General features: G+C 33.9%; 1 protein-coding gene across 2 annotated transcripts in view; it reads right to left on the reverse strand.

Annotated features, from left to right (window-relative positions):
• Positions 1–13,304, reverse strand: part of LOC150085518 (uncharacterized) — a 384,896-nt gene that overhangs the window by 196,104 nt on the left and 175,488 nt on the right. For both annotated transcript variants that reach the window (XM_090373310.1, XM_090373309.1), the window contains one exon: positions 8,633–8,806. In XM_090373310.1, the coding sequence (XP_090229436.1) occupies positions 8,633–8,806 (174 nt within the window). The remainder of the gene's footprint in view (positions 1–8,632; positions 8,807–13,304) is intronic.

The following is a 13,304-nucleotide window of genomic DNA, read 5'->3' on the forward strand; positions in this document are numbered from 1 at the left end:
TACAGGCCTAAATGAGGCAATGCCGAGAATTAGAAAGAATGCAGAGAATATAAAAACAACTTTCATAGCAGGAACAACTCAAAGGGTAACAAAATCAATTTGATCAAAACACAAAGAACTGGAAGGGATGGAACGTCTGTTTGGATAGAACAGGGGGTCCCCAACCTACGGCCTGTGGGCTGGATCCAGCCCACCAGATGATTTCATCCAGCCCACGAGACGATTTCATCCGCCTCGTCGAAATTTATTCTATAGAAATCTTTTTTGGAAAAGATTTCTTTTCCAAAAAAGAAATCTCGCATTTTAATCGGCCATGTTAATAAATATTTTGATTCCAAAATCAACGAAAGACCTATGCAATTTCATTGTGTTATTCACCAGCAATCGTGCGGTAAATTTTTGTCTTCGAACACAATCATGTCGACTATAATTAGCATTGTGAATTTTATACACAAAAATGGCCTGAACCATCATCAGTTTAAAATTTTCTTGGAGCAAATCGAAATCGAATATGGCGATTTTTTGCACCATACGGAGGCATGACGGTTGAGTTGCAGTAATGTGTTAAAAAGATTTTTTCAACTCAGAACCGAAATAGACATAATCATGAAAGAAAAATTAAAACTGGTCCGACAACTAACAGACTCTAAATGGTTATAGGAACTTACACTTTTAACAGATATTTGTGAACATTTGAATACACTGAATAAAAACTCCAAAGTCACGATCAACTTGTAAATGACTTGTACTACAATATTAAAGCATTTCAGACAAAATAAGAATTATTTAAAAATCAAATTGAACAAAATAATTTTTCCCATTTTTTGTGTTGTGAAAGTTTATATAATAATATGCCCAATTGTGATTTTTCTACCGACAATTTTGTCCGAAATCTTGAATTATTGATGGAAACATTTGTTGAGTTCGAAAACAATAGAAACTTATTTGCATTATTTCAGAATCCATTTGCTGTAAATGTTTCACAAATAGGTAAAGATCAACAATTAGAAATCATAGATCTTTAAAGTAACGATAACTTGAAAACATTATTGAAAAATGAAACATTAATTAACTTTTATAAAACTTTGACAGAAAACTAATTTCCAGAATTAAAAAAAATTAGCAAGAAGAATAATTTCTATTTTTGGTAGCACTCACCTATGTGAATAAATATATTAAAAAATGAAATATATAAAATCACAGCATCGATCAAAAATGACAGATGAACATTTGCAAGACTTTTTAAGATTAGAAACTTCTACAATTAAACCTAATATTTCAATTATTGCTAAATCAAAACAATTACAAACATCTCATTGATTTGCTATTTCTGTAATATCAAATGTGATTATAACAATAAAAATTGTGATTTTGATATGACTATGGCTTTATTTACAATAAATATCATGTGTTTATAATTTTTTATAATTTTTCTATCTTGTACACCCCGTTTGACCTGGTGAAGTCGCTAAAATTGCGTTTTTGGTTTACAGTGCTTTTAGTCGTCAAAATTGCACCGACTCCGGCCCGCCATTTGTTATGAATTTGCTACGTGGCCCTCCGATGAAAAAGGTTGGGGACCCCTGGGATAGAAGATCAAACAAAGAACAAGTCTGCTTACGACAGAAGCAAAAGCATTAGCAATATTTTTTTTTTATGTAATAGTTGTAATAAAATACTTACGTATTTTATTACAATTTATTTATTGTGTTTGGTAATGTTTTCATTACAAATGTGTGGGCGCCTCCATAGCCAGGTGGGAAGGAGCAGCAGTGCGTAACACACGCTTCTTGATTAGACTGGGGTTCGATCCCATCACCACCAAATACGGAGGATGCGGAAAGGTCAGGGAATGACCACCTATATTCCCAGAGCAATATGGCCTTAGTTGCTAATGCTCCTAAAAAACTAAATAACAAACAAATGTGTGTTCAATCTTGGGTGGTCGGTCGGCACCTAACCCTTTTTTTCCCATAGGGCCTGTTATTTATATTTCACGATTTTGCATTGCATGAGAGTTTCTAGAAACAAACTATCGTACTATACGAAGACTGACTGCATTTATTAATTATTCTTAATACATTATTCTACTTGATTATATTATTTTAGTGTTGTTTTGAATGCTTTGATGTAAAATGGCATGCATGATTATGCTTACCACAGTAATTGTGAACTTGTTGTTAATGGACTTTCATAGCTCATGCAACTTGATTTTTTGTTTTTAAATAATAAAGTTCATTTTGTACAGTACCTATTATATATTTGTTTCTTTAGCCCCTATGCCAGTAAATGAAGTTAAAAATATAAGTGGTGACAACAAAAGTTCTAAATGAAAGGAATATGAATTCTTAAATGAATGTTTTAACAATCTGTCAGAAAGTTGAAATGATAAAGAAAGGTGACAAAATAATTTCAATATAAGAACTCTGACATTTACAATGTTGATTCTTTGATTATATTAAAAAGTCATAAGACACACTTCTTGCTTTGTATACAGAAATTGATTTTATTAAAGAAACTGAAAAACAACACAAAATGCATGAAGCCAAGTCAAATAATTTAGATAAAGTTCTCTATGAGAGGTTTTAATCATCACATTGAAGGCATTCCATTTCCAATACCCCCCACTTTATAAAAGAGCAAAACAAATCCATGAACAATTATAAATCAGTGAGGCATTCTATTACTATAAAAGTTGACTGTGCTATAAATTTAAACTGTTGAGAAATACAGTATGTAGCGATGAACAAATCTTTCTTAAACACTCAGGTAGCAGAGATGTATATTTCAGAATTTACTAGCTTAGTTTAAATGGGACACTTAATACCATAACAGATTATTATTATTAGCCATATGGTGCAAGGAAGCCTGAGGCTTATGCTGCACCAGCCAAAAAAAATTTGAGTACCCTGAGAGAGAGAGACAGAGAGAGAAAGAAAGTAGAAAGGAATCACCAAAAAAGAGAAGAATGATGATATCCAGCTCAGGACCCCTAGTGTGCCAAGCCCATACTCACAAGATGTGAGCCCCTGGAATAATATACAATACAGCAGGCCCCCCGTTATAACGCGGTTCGCTTTACACTGATTCGCTATAACGCTGTTCATATATTATAACCCGTATCTGACTATAACGCTGTCACAGATCACTATAACGCTCTTTTACAGATTGCATTTTTGGCATATTTAACGAAATCGTTTCATTTGATGGAGTCGATAGCTTGAAAATGATAGCAAAACAGCATTAAAACGTTTCCCACGCCGACTTGAGAAATTTTCACACACTCAGTGAAATTTTCTCGCACACTAATTTAATTGCAGTACAGTGACTTGTTACGTAGTTCTGAGATCAACATTTTAAAAAATGATCAAGTACATTGCTTGTAATATTTGCGTTATATGCATTTATCTGAAGTCTAGTCATCACTCAGTACAGTATTAGACATTGTGCGTAACGCACAGTTTACTTGAACATTGTATCATAATTAATGCAACCAATGCAGTTACATTTTCGAAGAGTTAATAATGGCCGATAAGAATGAAAAAGCAACAACGTCTGGGTGCAGTACGAAGACTATAAATGTAAGAAAAAGACTGAATTTGAAAATTAAATTAGACATTTTGAAGCAAATCGATTCCGGTCAAAGACAAGTGGATGTGTGCCATAATTTAGGACTTGCAAGTTTAACTGTAAGAACAATTATAAAAAAAAAATAAAGAATTAATTTTAGCAGCGGGAAAGATAGCTGTTCCACTGCAAGCAACTAGGGCTAGGCCGGCTATTAGGATTGAAATAGAAAGACTAACTAATTTTATTGAAGATAATATCCAATGCAGAATTCAGTTAAGTTAAATATTATAAAAAAAGAGAGAGAGAGAGAGATTAGCCAATATAATGATCTGAAGAAAACACACCTAAAAAAAAGTGGAACCATTTAAAACTAGTAAGAGCTGGTTGAATAGATTTAAAATCCAGGGAGAAGCCGCAAGTGCAGATCAAGGAGCCGAAACTTTCAAAAAAAGAACTTGTTAAAATTATTGAAGAGGGGTATTATGTGTTATACTTCTCAACAAGTTTTTAACATGGATGAAGCAGGACTTTTGTGGAAACGAATGCCTAAAAGAAGTTTCATATTGAAAGAAGAAAAAAACATCCAGGTTTCAAAGTGGTGAAGGATCGGTTGACTTTATTGTTGGATGGTAACGCTGCGGGGAATTTAAAATTAATACCCTTTTTAGTTTATTTGGAAGAGGACCAAAGTTCAACCCAAAATCGACACATTTTTCAAGATTAAATTTATCAATTAAATTAAATCAATTTAGATCAATTAAATTCATGATTTTAATTGGAATTTTAAGTTTAATTTTGATACGTAAGTAGTTATCCCATAATTATATACGTATGTAATGCAGAATATTTTATATGTACAAATATTTGAATATTAAATATTTTGACGGACATTTGTGCATCTTTTCACTACCGTTTATTATTGATTAGGAAATATCCTATGGTACTGACCGCAACTCACAAATACATATATTACCTTATGGGAATGCGGCGCTCGCTTAACGTGGATTCACTTACCGCTCTGTTTTTCTGGAACGAATTATCAGCATTAAGCGGGAGTCACCTGTACAATGAAATTGCTTTGATTTGACTGTCTCCCCCTCTCCATACTCTTGCTAGGTAAAACCAAACTAGAGTTTCTAGAGTAGAGGAAAGACTACGAGTCTCACTTGCAGCAGTTCTGTTAGCTGAAGTGTTAATTGCTTACTTGTGATAGGTAAGAGACATATTTTCTTGATCTAGAACAGTGTTTTTTAATCTGTGGTCCATGGTCCACTGGTAGTGTCTCTGAACATTTAGCAAGTGGTCTGTGTAATGAGCATGAATCAGTAAACTGACTAAAAAAAAGAGAGAGAGAGAGAGAGAGAGACTAGTATCATTTATTTTTTTATAGCAAACATGCTTCCTTAGTCTGTAATCTGTCTGAATCCTTGTTAATAATTCTTCCATATAAAAATTATACAGATTATTTTTATAAAACCAAAGGCATAAAAGATATTGATGGTCTGTAGTATCAGAAATATTAGGAATCATTATTCTAGAAGAAGTGAAGGTTTTACCCTTAATTTATACAGTAAAAGTAATAAGAAAACACAGATTACTCAAGAAGTATTTATAGAGTGGTTTAAAATTATTTTGTTGTGGAAATGCAGCACTGTTATAAAGCAGAACTGCCTGAGAATTTTAAGATTGTACTTGACAGTTGCTTAGCTCTCCCTAATGATTATTATTAGTCAAAAATATTTTTGCAACCTAGTTGTCAATAAACTGCACTTTCTTCATCCATCCTATTGATCTGGGTCTAATTCATAGTAAAATACTGCAGTTAATATCTCCTCAGTCACCTGATCTCAATCCAGTTGAACACCTGTGTGATGAGGTGAAACATCTCTCTCTCTCTCTCTCTCTTTTTTTTTTTTTTTTTTTTTTTTTTTTTTTGATTCTATAGTGCCCATTATGAGATTAATGAATTTAGAAAAATATGCACTATTGTGTGTATTGTGGAATGTGGGATTCAATGGGTAAATTCATTCTCCAAAATACAAGGCACAACTTTTGGTTATTTTCCATGTTTGATGACAGAGGTGGATATAGATCTTGAAGTTTTTAGGCTTTCTACTGTAAGTTAACATGCTGTAGAACTCCTAAAGAATGCAAAGGAAATAATTTGCTAATTAGCAATGCCATTAGCAAATTATTTCTTTATTATCATATTCCATCCATTCTGAAGAAAATGGATGGAATGCAAGAAACGTTTGGCGTATCTGTCTAAATTTAAGTGGATAAATTAAAGTTTCGGAGATATTAAAGTTACCTCATAAACTGCATACTAATATTCAGAGAGCATTATGGAAGAGATGACAAGATGTAAAAAAAAAAAAAAATGAAATTGAAATACTCTTGATGCTTCATACTTCAGTCCTCCTTACTACTAGATAAAGTTCATCAAATGTCTCAGAAACCTGAGTTTATTTTCATAAACTAAGTTTATCTTCAAATTATAACAGCAGCAGCAGCAATAATTTATCACTGCATGTTATGACTAAAAATCACCTTATTAATACTGATCACGCTAAGCTGCTAATCAAATTCCATTCCAGCAGATTTCTTCAAACATCCAAAATACTAGCAATAAAAATTCTTTTCAACTAGCTTACTGTTAATATACCCTGTTAACTTTTAAAATATTTAGCCATGCTGTGTTCTGGGATGTTTAAATGCCAAAATGATTTTACATTCTTCTTATACTTGTTTTCCCGAACTCTCCCAAAATCTCTGCAAGATTTTTCTTTAGCCTCAGGCATAATTTTTTCTATTTTCTAATTGCTTCTTTAATTTCTCAGATCCACTGCAAAGTTCAAAATTTTCTGTTTTTCCAGACCTTTAATTCCCCACATCTCTCTCTCTCTCTCTCTTTGGACTTTTGCTAAAGCTTCAAACTTTTGTCATGTTTTCATCGTAAGAAGATTTCTATACTTAATGGTGGTCAGAAAATCTGAGGGCTTTTGCTCATTTTAACACTTCTTTATATTTATTTTTAAAAAATAAATTTATGCTTTACTAAAAAGTTCAATCCCAGCATGGTATAACATGCTGCATTGTAAGTTAAAACAGTCATACTTTTTTGAGTGGTAATTAAGATAAAATATTAGCAACGAAGCTACTTCACTTCTATTTTATTATTTTACAGAATGGAAATATGCATTTATACAAATTTCAATAAATAATGAAAACTAATGCCTAGTGTCAAGTAAGACTATACAAGGTTGTCTTCTAGTTTGTCCCTCGTGCTAGAATGCTTTCTTCATCCAGGTTTACAGACAGTGTGGATAAATGTCCTATCCTTTATTATTATTAAATGCCTGTTTTACTGAATGCTTTCTTGAAACAAATTTTTCAATTATGCACAACTTGCTCAAGGAATTGTCATAAATTTCTCTTGATTATCTAAAATGATTATACAATGTAAAAGATCTGCACAATTTGAAAAAAAGTAACAAATTTCACTACAGTTATAGTTCCTTCACTTTACTTAACATTTTAAGAATAGCTTTAATTTTTGGCTACTTCCTTAAGCTGACCAGTGAATTCATTTCTGAGTTGTTCCTTAAACATATTAATATTTTATACTAATCCAAACTAGTTACTTTGACATTTAGTTTGTGAGTTTCTCAGATCTGTACTGAGAGCATTCAGGGTCCACCACATGCACAGCCTTACGTGTGGCAGAAACTGAATTTAACTTCTTCCTTATATCTTCCTTCAACTCATATCTGAGTTGATGAAGCTTCTCTATTGATCTGGAGACATTAAGTTCTTGAATAATTCCTAATAGCTGATCATAAAACAAGTGAACCCTTTCCTTCTCATGTTGAATGAAATTATTTATTCACAAAATATTTATCAATCAGATTTGCAGTTAGACTATATCAAGTAGAAGGAGCAGCTGCTATTTTCTTATATGGATTTCACCAGCCAGGTATGCATCATCAATCTTTGATATGTATTAGCAAACAAATCTGGGAATTGTTTTCTTGAATAGACAAAACACATAACAAAACTGCATGAGCCAGGGTACTATAGGAACTTGCATGCTACAGCCTGAGTAGCTGATGCAACAAAAAAATATTCCCACACACCACAACTACAACAAGAAAGGAGAAAAGTGTAATGGCTCATCCATGGAGGCCAAGATTACTTGTCTAATTAATATCCATTCTGCTGGACGAATAGAGAAATATTTCTGTGAACACATATCATAAATTGGCAGAAGGTGTTCCATGAAGGCAAGATGTATTGCAGGCCAAAGGTGGACCTATGCCTTATTAAAATCTTATCTATAAATGGTTGCTGTCTTTTTTTCTTTTTGTCTCAATATTTGGTAATAGTGCATTTCTACGATAGAATGAGCCTGTACTTAGTTAAGTTTAATCACATGACACGTCATATAATATACTATTTTCATAAATTGGATTTTCATCTTATTTTCACAATACAAAATGTTATCTTTATCTAAAATGTTATTTATATATATAAAAAAAACATTTCCATGTAAAATAGAAATAAAAAAATATTAAAGCCACTTCCCAATGACTTTTGAGTGAATACCCATATAAATAAATAAATAAATAAATAAATAAATTTTCTGTTTATACTCCGGGACAACCAAATGGTCAGAGGAGTTCACAAGATAGACAGAATACAACAAACAGCACCGTATTCAGTAGTCACGGATTTGAACCCCGGTCACTCAAGGCACGTGTACTTATGCACCCGCGTGCCAGAGTGTTTCAATCGTATATTCAAAACTTACATGGTAATATTTATCTAAAATATAAAGCAAGTTCAAAATATGAATGCATATTATTAGAAAGGTGTCACCTACAACACACATGATCATTAATTCTAAGAGTGATTCTGTTTTCATTTAAATGAATTCATACCTCTTAGAAACTTACATAAATAGAATATGTGAATATACATCTTTTACACAACATACAAAGGAAACACCATAGAGAATAAGAAACAATCATAATTATTATAAAGCAAGTGGTACTGAACAAACCTTTGAAGGTGTTCGATTCCATACTGTCACATGATGACCAGAATTAATGAGATTTTTAACAATCCCTCGTCCCATAATTCCCAAACCTAAGAAGCCAAATTTTAGGCCAGTAGATTTTATATTCACTTGTTTTTGCACATCTGTTACACGTTCGATCACTGGGGGTGGTGTCACCTATGAATCATGTAGGGGAAATGTTGAATGAAAGTTTTTATATAATTCAGATCAATAAAATTTCACTTTATCACATAATTCCACCTAAAAACTAAATAAATAAAAATTAAATAACATTTTCTGGACCATAAGGCACTTTTTTCTCTAGAAAATGGTGCCTAAACTTTTCCTACATCTTATGGTACAAAAGTAAATTAGTTACAGTAATATCTTTATCACTGTCTATGCTTAACATGCTCCTGGATTTTATGTTGAAAATGTGACATTAAGAAGAATTATTTGATTTTCTTACTGATCACCTTGTTAAAGAGTTGGCATTGTAGTTAGGGTTGAGTGTTTTTGCACCATATCAGGTAGTATTCAACTACTTAAGAAATGTCTTTATTTGACAGTTGGAATGTTCTTAATTCTAATGGTTAGCTGATTGTTTGCTTATGTTACAGCATAGTGTAAATATTTAACATTTTATCTGACTATAATTTAAAATTTATTCATTGGGACTAAGCCTACAAACCACCACGAAAATATGTTTAAGCAAATTCAAAAATCATTAATATATTGGGCATTATTAGCTAGAGGTTAAGAGAGAGGAGAGGGATAATAGCGCCACCTCGCTGAAGATTAAAAAAAAAAAAAAAAAAAAATTAAATAGTGCAAAACTAATTGAACAATACTTATGTATATACAGGGTGTTTCAAAAATAATGGTCAATAATTTAAAGGCAAAAAGTACAAACTAAAATAAGCAAAAAAGCCCCAGTGAACACCAGGCCGCAAATGAACCGTTTTCGAGATAATGCACTTTTTTTTTTTTTTTGTTAAGATCCGCCACTGACTATGGGAGCACTAGTTTAGCAAAAAGCTGTGAATCCTTTGCTAAGGGTGGTTTATTAAACATAAGATAATACATTTTTAATTTTGGTTTCAACACCACAGGATTTTACAGATGTTACATGTTACAGGATGTTCTTTCTAACACCCTTTCCTCAACATCAGGTTTTATGCTTCTGGACCAACTGGCTTGTACTCCATGTGTGAAATGCCCATGTTCTCTAAGGCATTGATGTACCCTGATGAATGTGTGCCTGTTGGGCTGCCTTCAGCAGGGAAAAGCTTCTTGGTACCAACATGCAGTCTCGAGTGCACTGCCGTTGGCTTTACCATACATGAAGTGCATGTCCACATACTTTGTTGCTGTAACCTCTTTCCATGTTGACTATCCTTTGACAAGTACTAGTATTTCTGCTACATCTCAGAGCATTGAGAGAGGGGAAACAGAGAGAATGAGCATAACTTAACCTAAACAAACAATTCAGTGGTGGATCCCAACTCTGTACAGTTCACCTTGTCAGTGGTGGATCCCAACTAGAAATGTCCAATATCTCGAAAACAATTCACTTAAGGACCCCTGTTTACTAGGTTTTTTTTTTGCATATTGTAGTCTGTACAGTTCACCTTTAAATTATTGACTATCATTTTGGAAACACCCTGTATATTCTGGACTTCATTCCGGCTTGTTTTTGGATTACTTCAGTTGTAGTCGAACCAATGGATAAAGCTGAAGTACTGTGGTGCAGAAAGCAAGGGGAAACTACTGCACTATGCTTCCCAAGAATAATCACAATGGCTAGTAACAATGAGAGAGATGGTCCTGAGTCCCCAGCATCCTTTAAACAGGGGTGCTAAGAATCCCCAAAAAATTTCATTAGGAAAAATAGGAACGTGGGAATGTTAGAACCTCATATGAAGCTGGGAAACTGGCAAATGTGGCTAGGTCTACTGCTGGACTGGCAGATCAGCTGAGGATCTTTTTCATCTTGCCCAAGACAGAGAGAAGTACAGTGTGGTGATTTCCAACCTCCAAAAGGAGACAGCATCAAAAGAAGAAGAATATCTTTATCATTAACCATGACTACAGATAGTATGGTTGAAGCATCCAGGTGGTGTCTAAAAAAAAAAAAAACAAACTCTTTTATCATATGACTGGTTTAAATTACACACAAAGGGAACCAAAAAGGATGGCTAAATTGAACACAGATTTAGCAGTAACTGTAAAAGGTCTTAGTCAACTGCAAACCATCAGTATGCAGTCACAAGACATCTCAATTAACACTTGAAAAAAGAAAAAAAACCTTCAAAAGTATATTTATGTATGAGGAGTGGACCAAATGGATGGAGGCACCAAATCATGATTTGATACCAGTAAAACAATGGAGGTAACCAACCATTTCCCAGATGTGCAAATGATTGAAAAATTAATGAGAATTAGTAAAACACAAGGCTCTTGCCTCTCTTCAATAAACATAGAATCAAATACCCTTGATGATGATGATGATGATGTTACATCCTTTGAAGAAAGTGAAAGTTCAGATCATAACATCAGTTATGATGAGTGTGAAAATAGCAACAATGAGTTATTAGCATTATACAATGAATAAAAGCTTCATTTTACATTGACATTTTGTTTCTATAAGTACTTGTAAATTTGTTTCAAACACATACACACACATATATACACAAAAAAAAATTTTTTTCCCCAAAACTTACCTTAAATGTAGGCATGTCTTTTGACCTGGTGTATCTTACCATCCAGAAAATATAGTGAATAAATAAACAAAACTTTCACAAACATGTAAAATTACATCAAATTATTACAGAATTGTTATGGTAGTAAGAATACAATGATTTGTAGCATTACTACCATAAAAATTTCTAATTAGTAGAGGCATATGATGCAAGAAAGCAAGCTTATGTAGCGTAAGCCAAAAAAAAAAACTTCCTATTTGGGCCATCCATTCACTCCAAATGTTTGTCTAGTTCTGACTTGAACTTATTTAAGTTGTTGAACTCCACTACAACCGAAGGAAGTTTGTTCCAACTATCAACCACCCACTGGCTAAAGGCAAATTTCTGAACATCTATTCTACAATTGCCTTTCCTTAATTTGAATTTATGTCCCCTCAGATGAGTAATCTGAGCAAGAGGAAGAATCCAATCAGCATTGAGCTTGCTCAAACCATTCAAGGCCTTATACCCTCAATCAGATCACCTTGCAGGTGCCTAATTTCCAGATGCTGCAATTTGCAGAAATTAAGCCTTTCTTGGTAACAGCATCCCTTTATTCCACTCACGAATCTCATTGTCCTTCTCTGTACTCGTTCTAGCAACTCTACATCCTTCCTAAAATGAGGCCTCCAGACCTGTATGCAGTACTAAAAGTGTGGCCTGACCATTGCCTTATACATGGGGACTATCATCATATTATCCCTGATAAAAAAAATTCCTTCATATCATTGACAGGACACCGTGAGTTACTCTTGCAGCCTTGTCTACACTGTTCAGGAAACTTCATATCTGACTGAACAATTATCCCCAGGTCCTTTTCATTCTCCACAACCCTGAGTGTAGTACCACCCAGTTGGTATGTTACTCTGGGGTTACTGCTACCCATATGCAGTACTTTGCATTTGTCAATGTTAAACTTCAGTTGCCACTGCTCAACTTTTCTAGATCCTGCTGCAGTAGTGTGCAATCCTTACTGTCATTAACAAGCCAACCAATCTTCATATCGTTTGCAAACTTGGACATTAAGCCTGATTTACTTTCATCAATATCGTTGATAAATACAGAAAACAACAATGGGCCTAATGCCGACCCTTGGGGGACTTCACTAATAACACTAGTTCATGAAGAGCAGTGTCCACTGATTACAACTCTCTGTCTTGTCCCACTCAACCATCCCTTTAACCCTAGAGGAACTTCCCCTTAATGCCATACTGTTCCAACTTGGGTTTTTTTTTTTTGGTAGTTGTTGGCGCATCAGCTTCTGTGGCCATAATGCACCTCCCAAGGTTTTTGCAGTACTTTGATCCAAGCCCGAGGAGGGATTTGAACCTGCGACCTTTGGGTTGCCAGGCAGGCACTTTACCCACCCGGCTAGCCCGGTCGGCTGTTCCAACTTGTACAGTACTCTTCCATGGGCAAGAGTATCAAAAGCTTTCCTAAAATCCAAGTACAGGTCGACCGTCACTAATCCGGCAGCGTTGGGACCTGTGGCGTGCTGGATTAGTGAGTTTGCCGGATCACTGGTGGTTATTTTAGCACATAAATTTTACCCAACAGCTAACCACCTCCTGCTACCTTTAACACATTGACTGCCAGCTAGTTTAAGAAAAAAATTCCCCAGGGGCCAAAAAATATTTAGGAAATAATTTGATTAGTAATTCTAAAATAAATATTGTAATGTCAGTGTTTCGTTTAAAATATATAAAAAAAAGTAATTTTTTTTATGTCACATATATGTGGCCACATATGTTGGTTACTTTATTTCTTGAGAAGCCATGTCGGCCACATACGTGTGACGCTATTACGGCATACATATGAAGGTCGTTTGGGATTAGTTTATTGCAAGCGCTGCAATAAAATAAACTCTCAAACATCGCAATAAGTTTGTTAGTATTGTTAGAGATTTTGTGAAAACAAGTTCATTAGCACACTGT

This window comes from Mastigoproctus giganteus, chromosome 5 (assembly GCF_048544385.1).
Source record: "Mastigoproctus giganteus isolate SK-2022 chromosome 5, ASM4854438v1, whole genome shotgun sequence".
NCBI lineage: Eukaryota > Metazoa > Arthropoda > Arachnida > Uropygi > Thelyphonidae > Mastigoproctus > Mastigoproctus giganteus.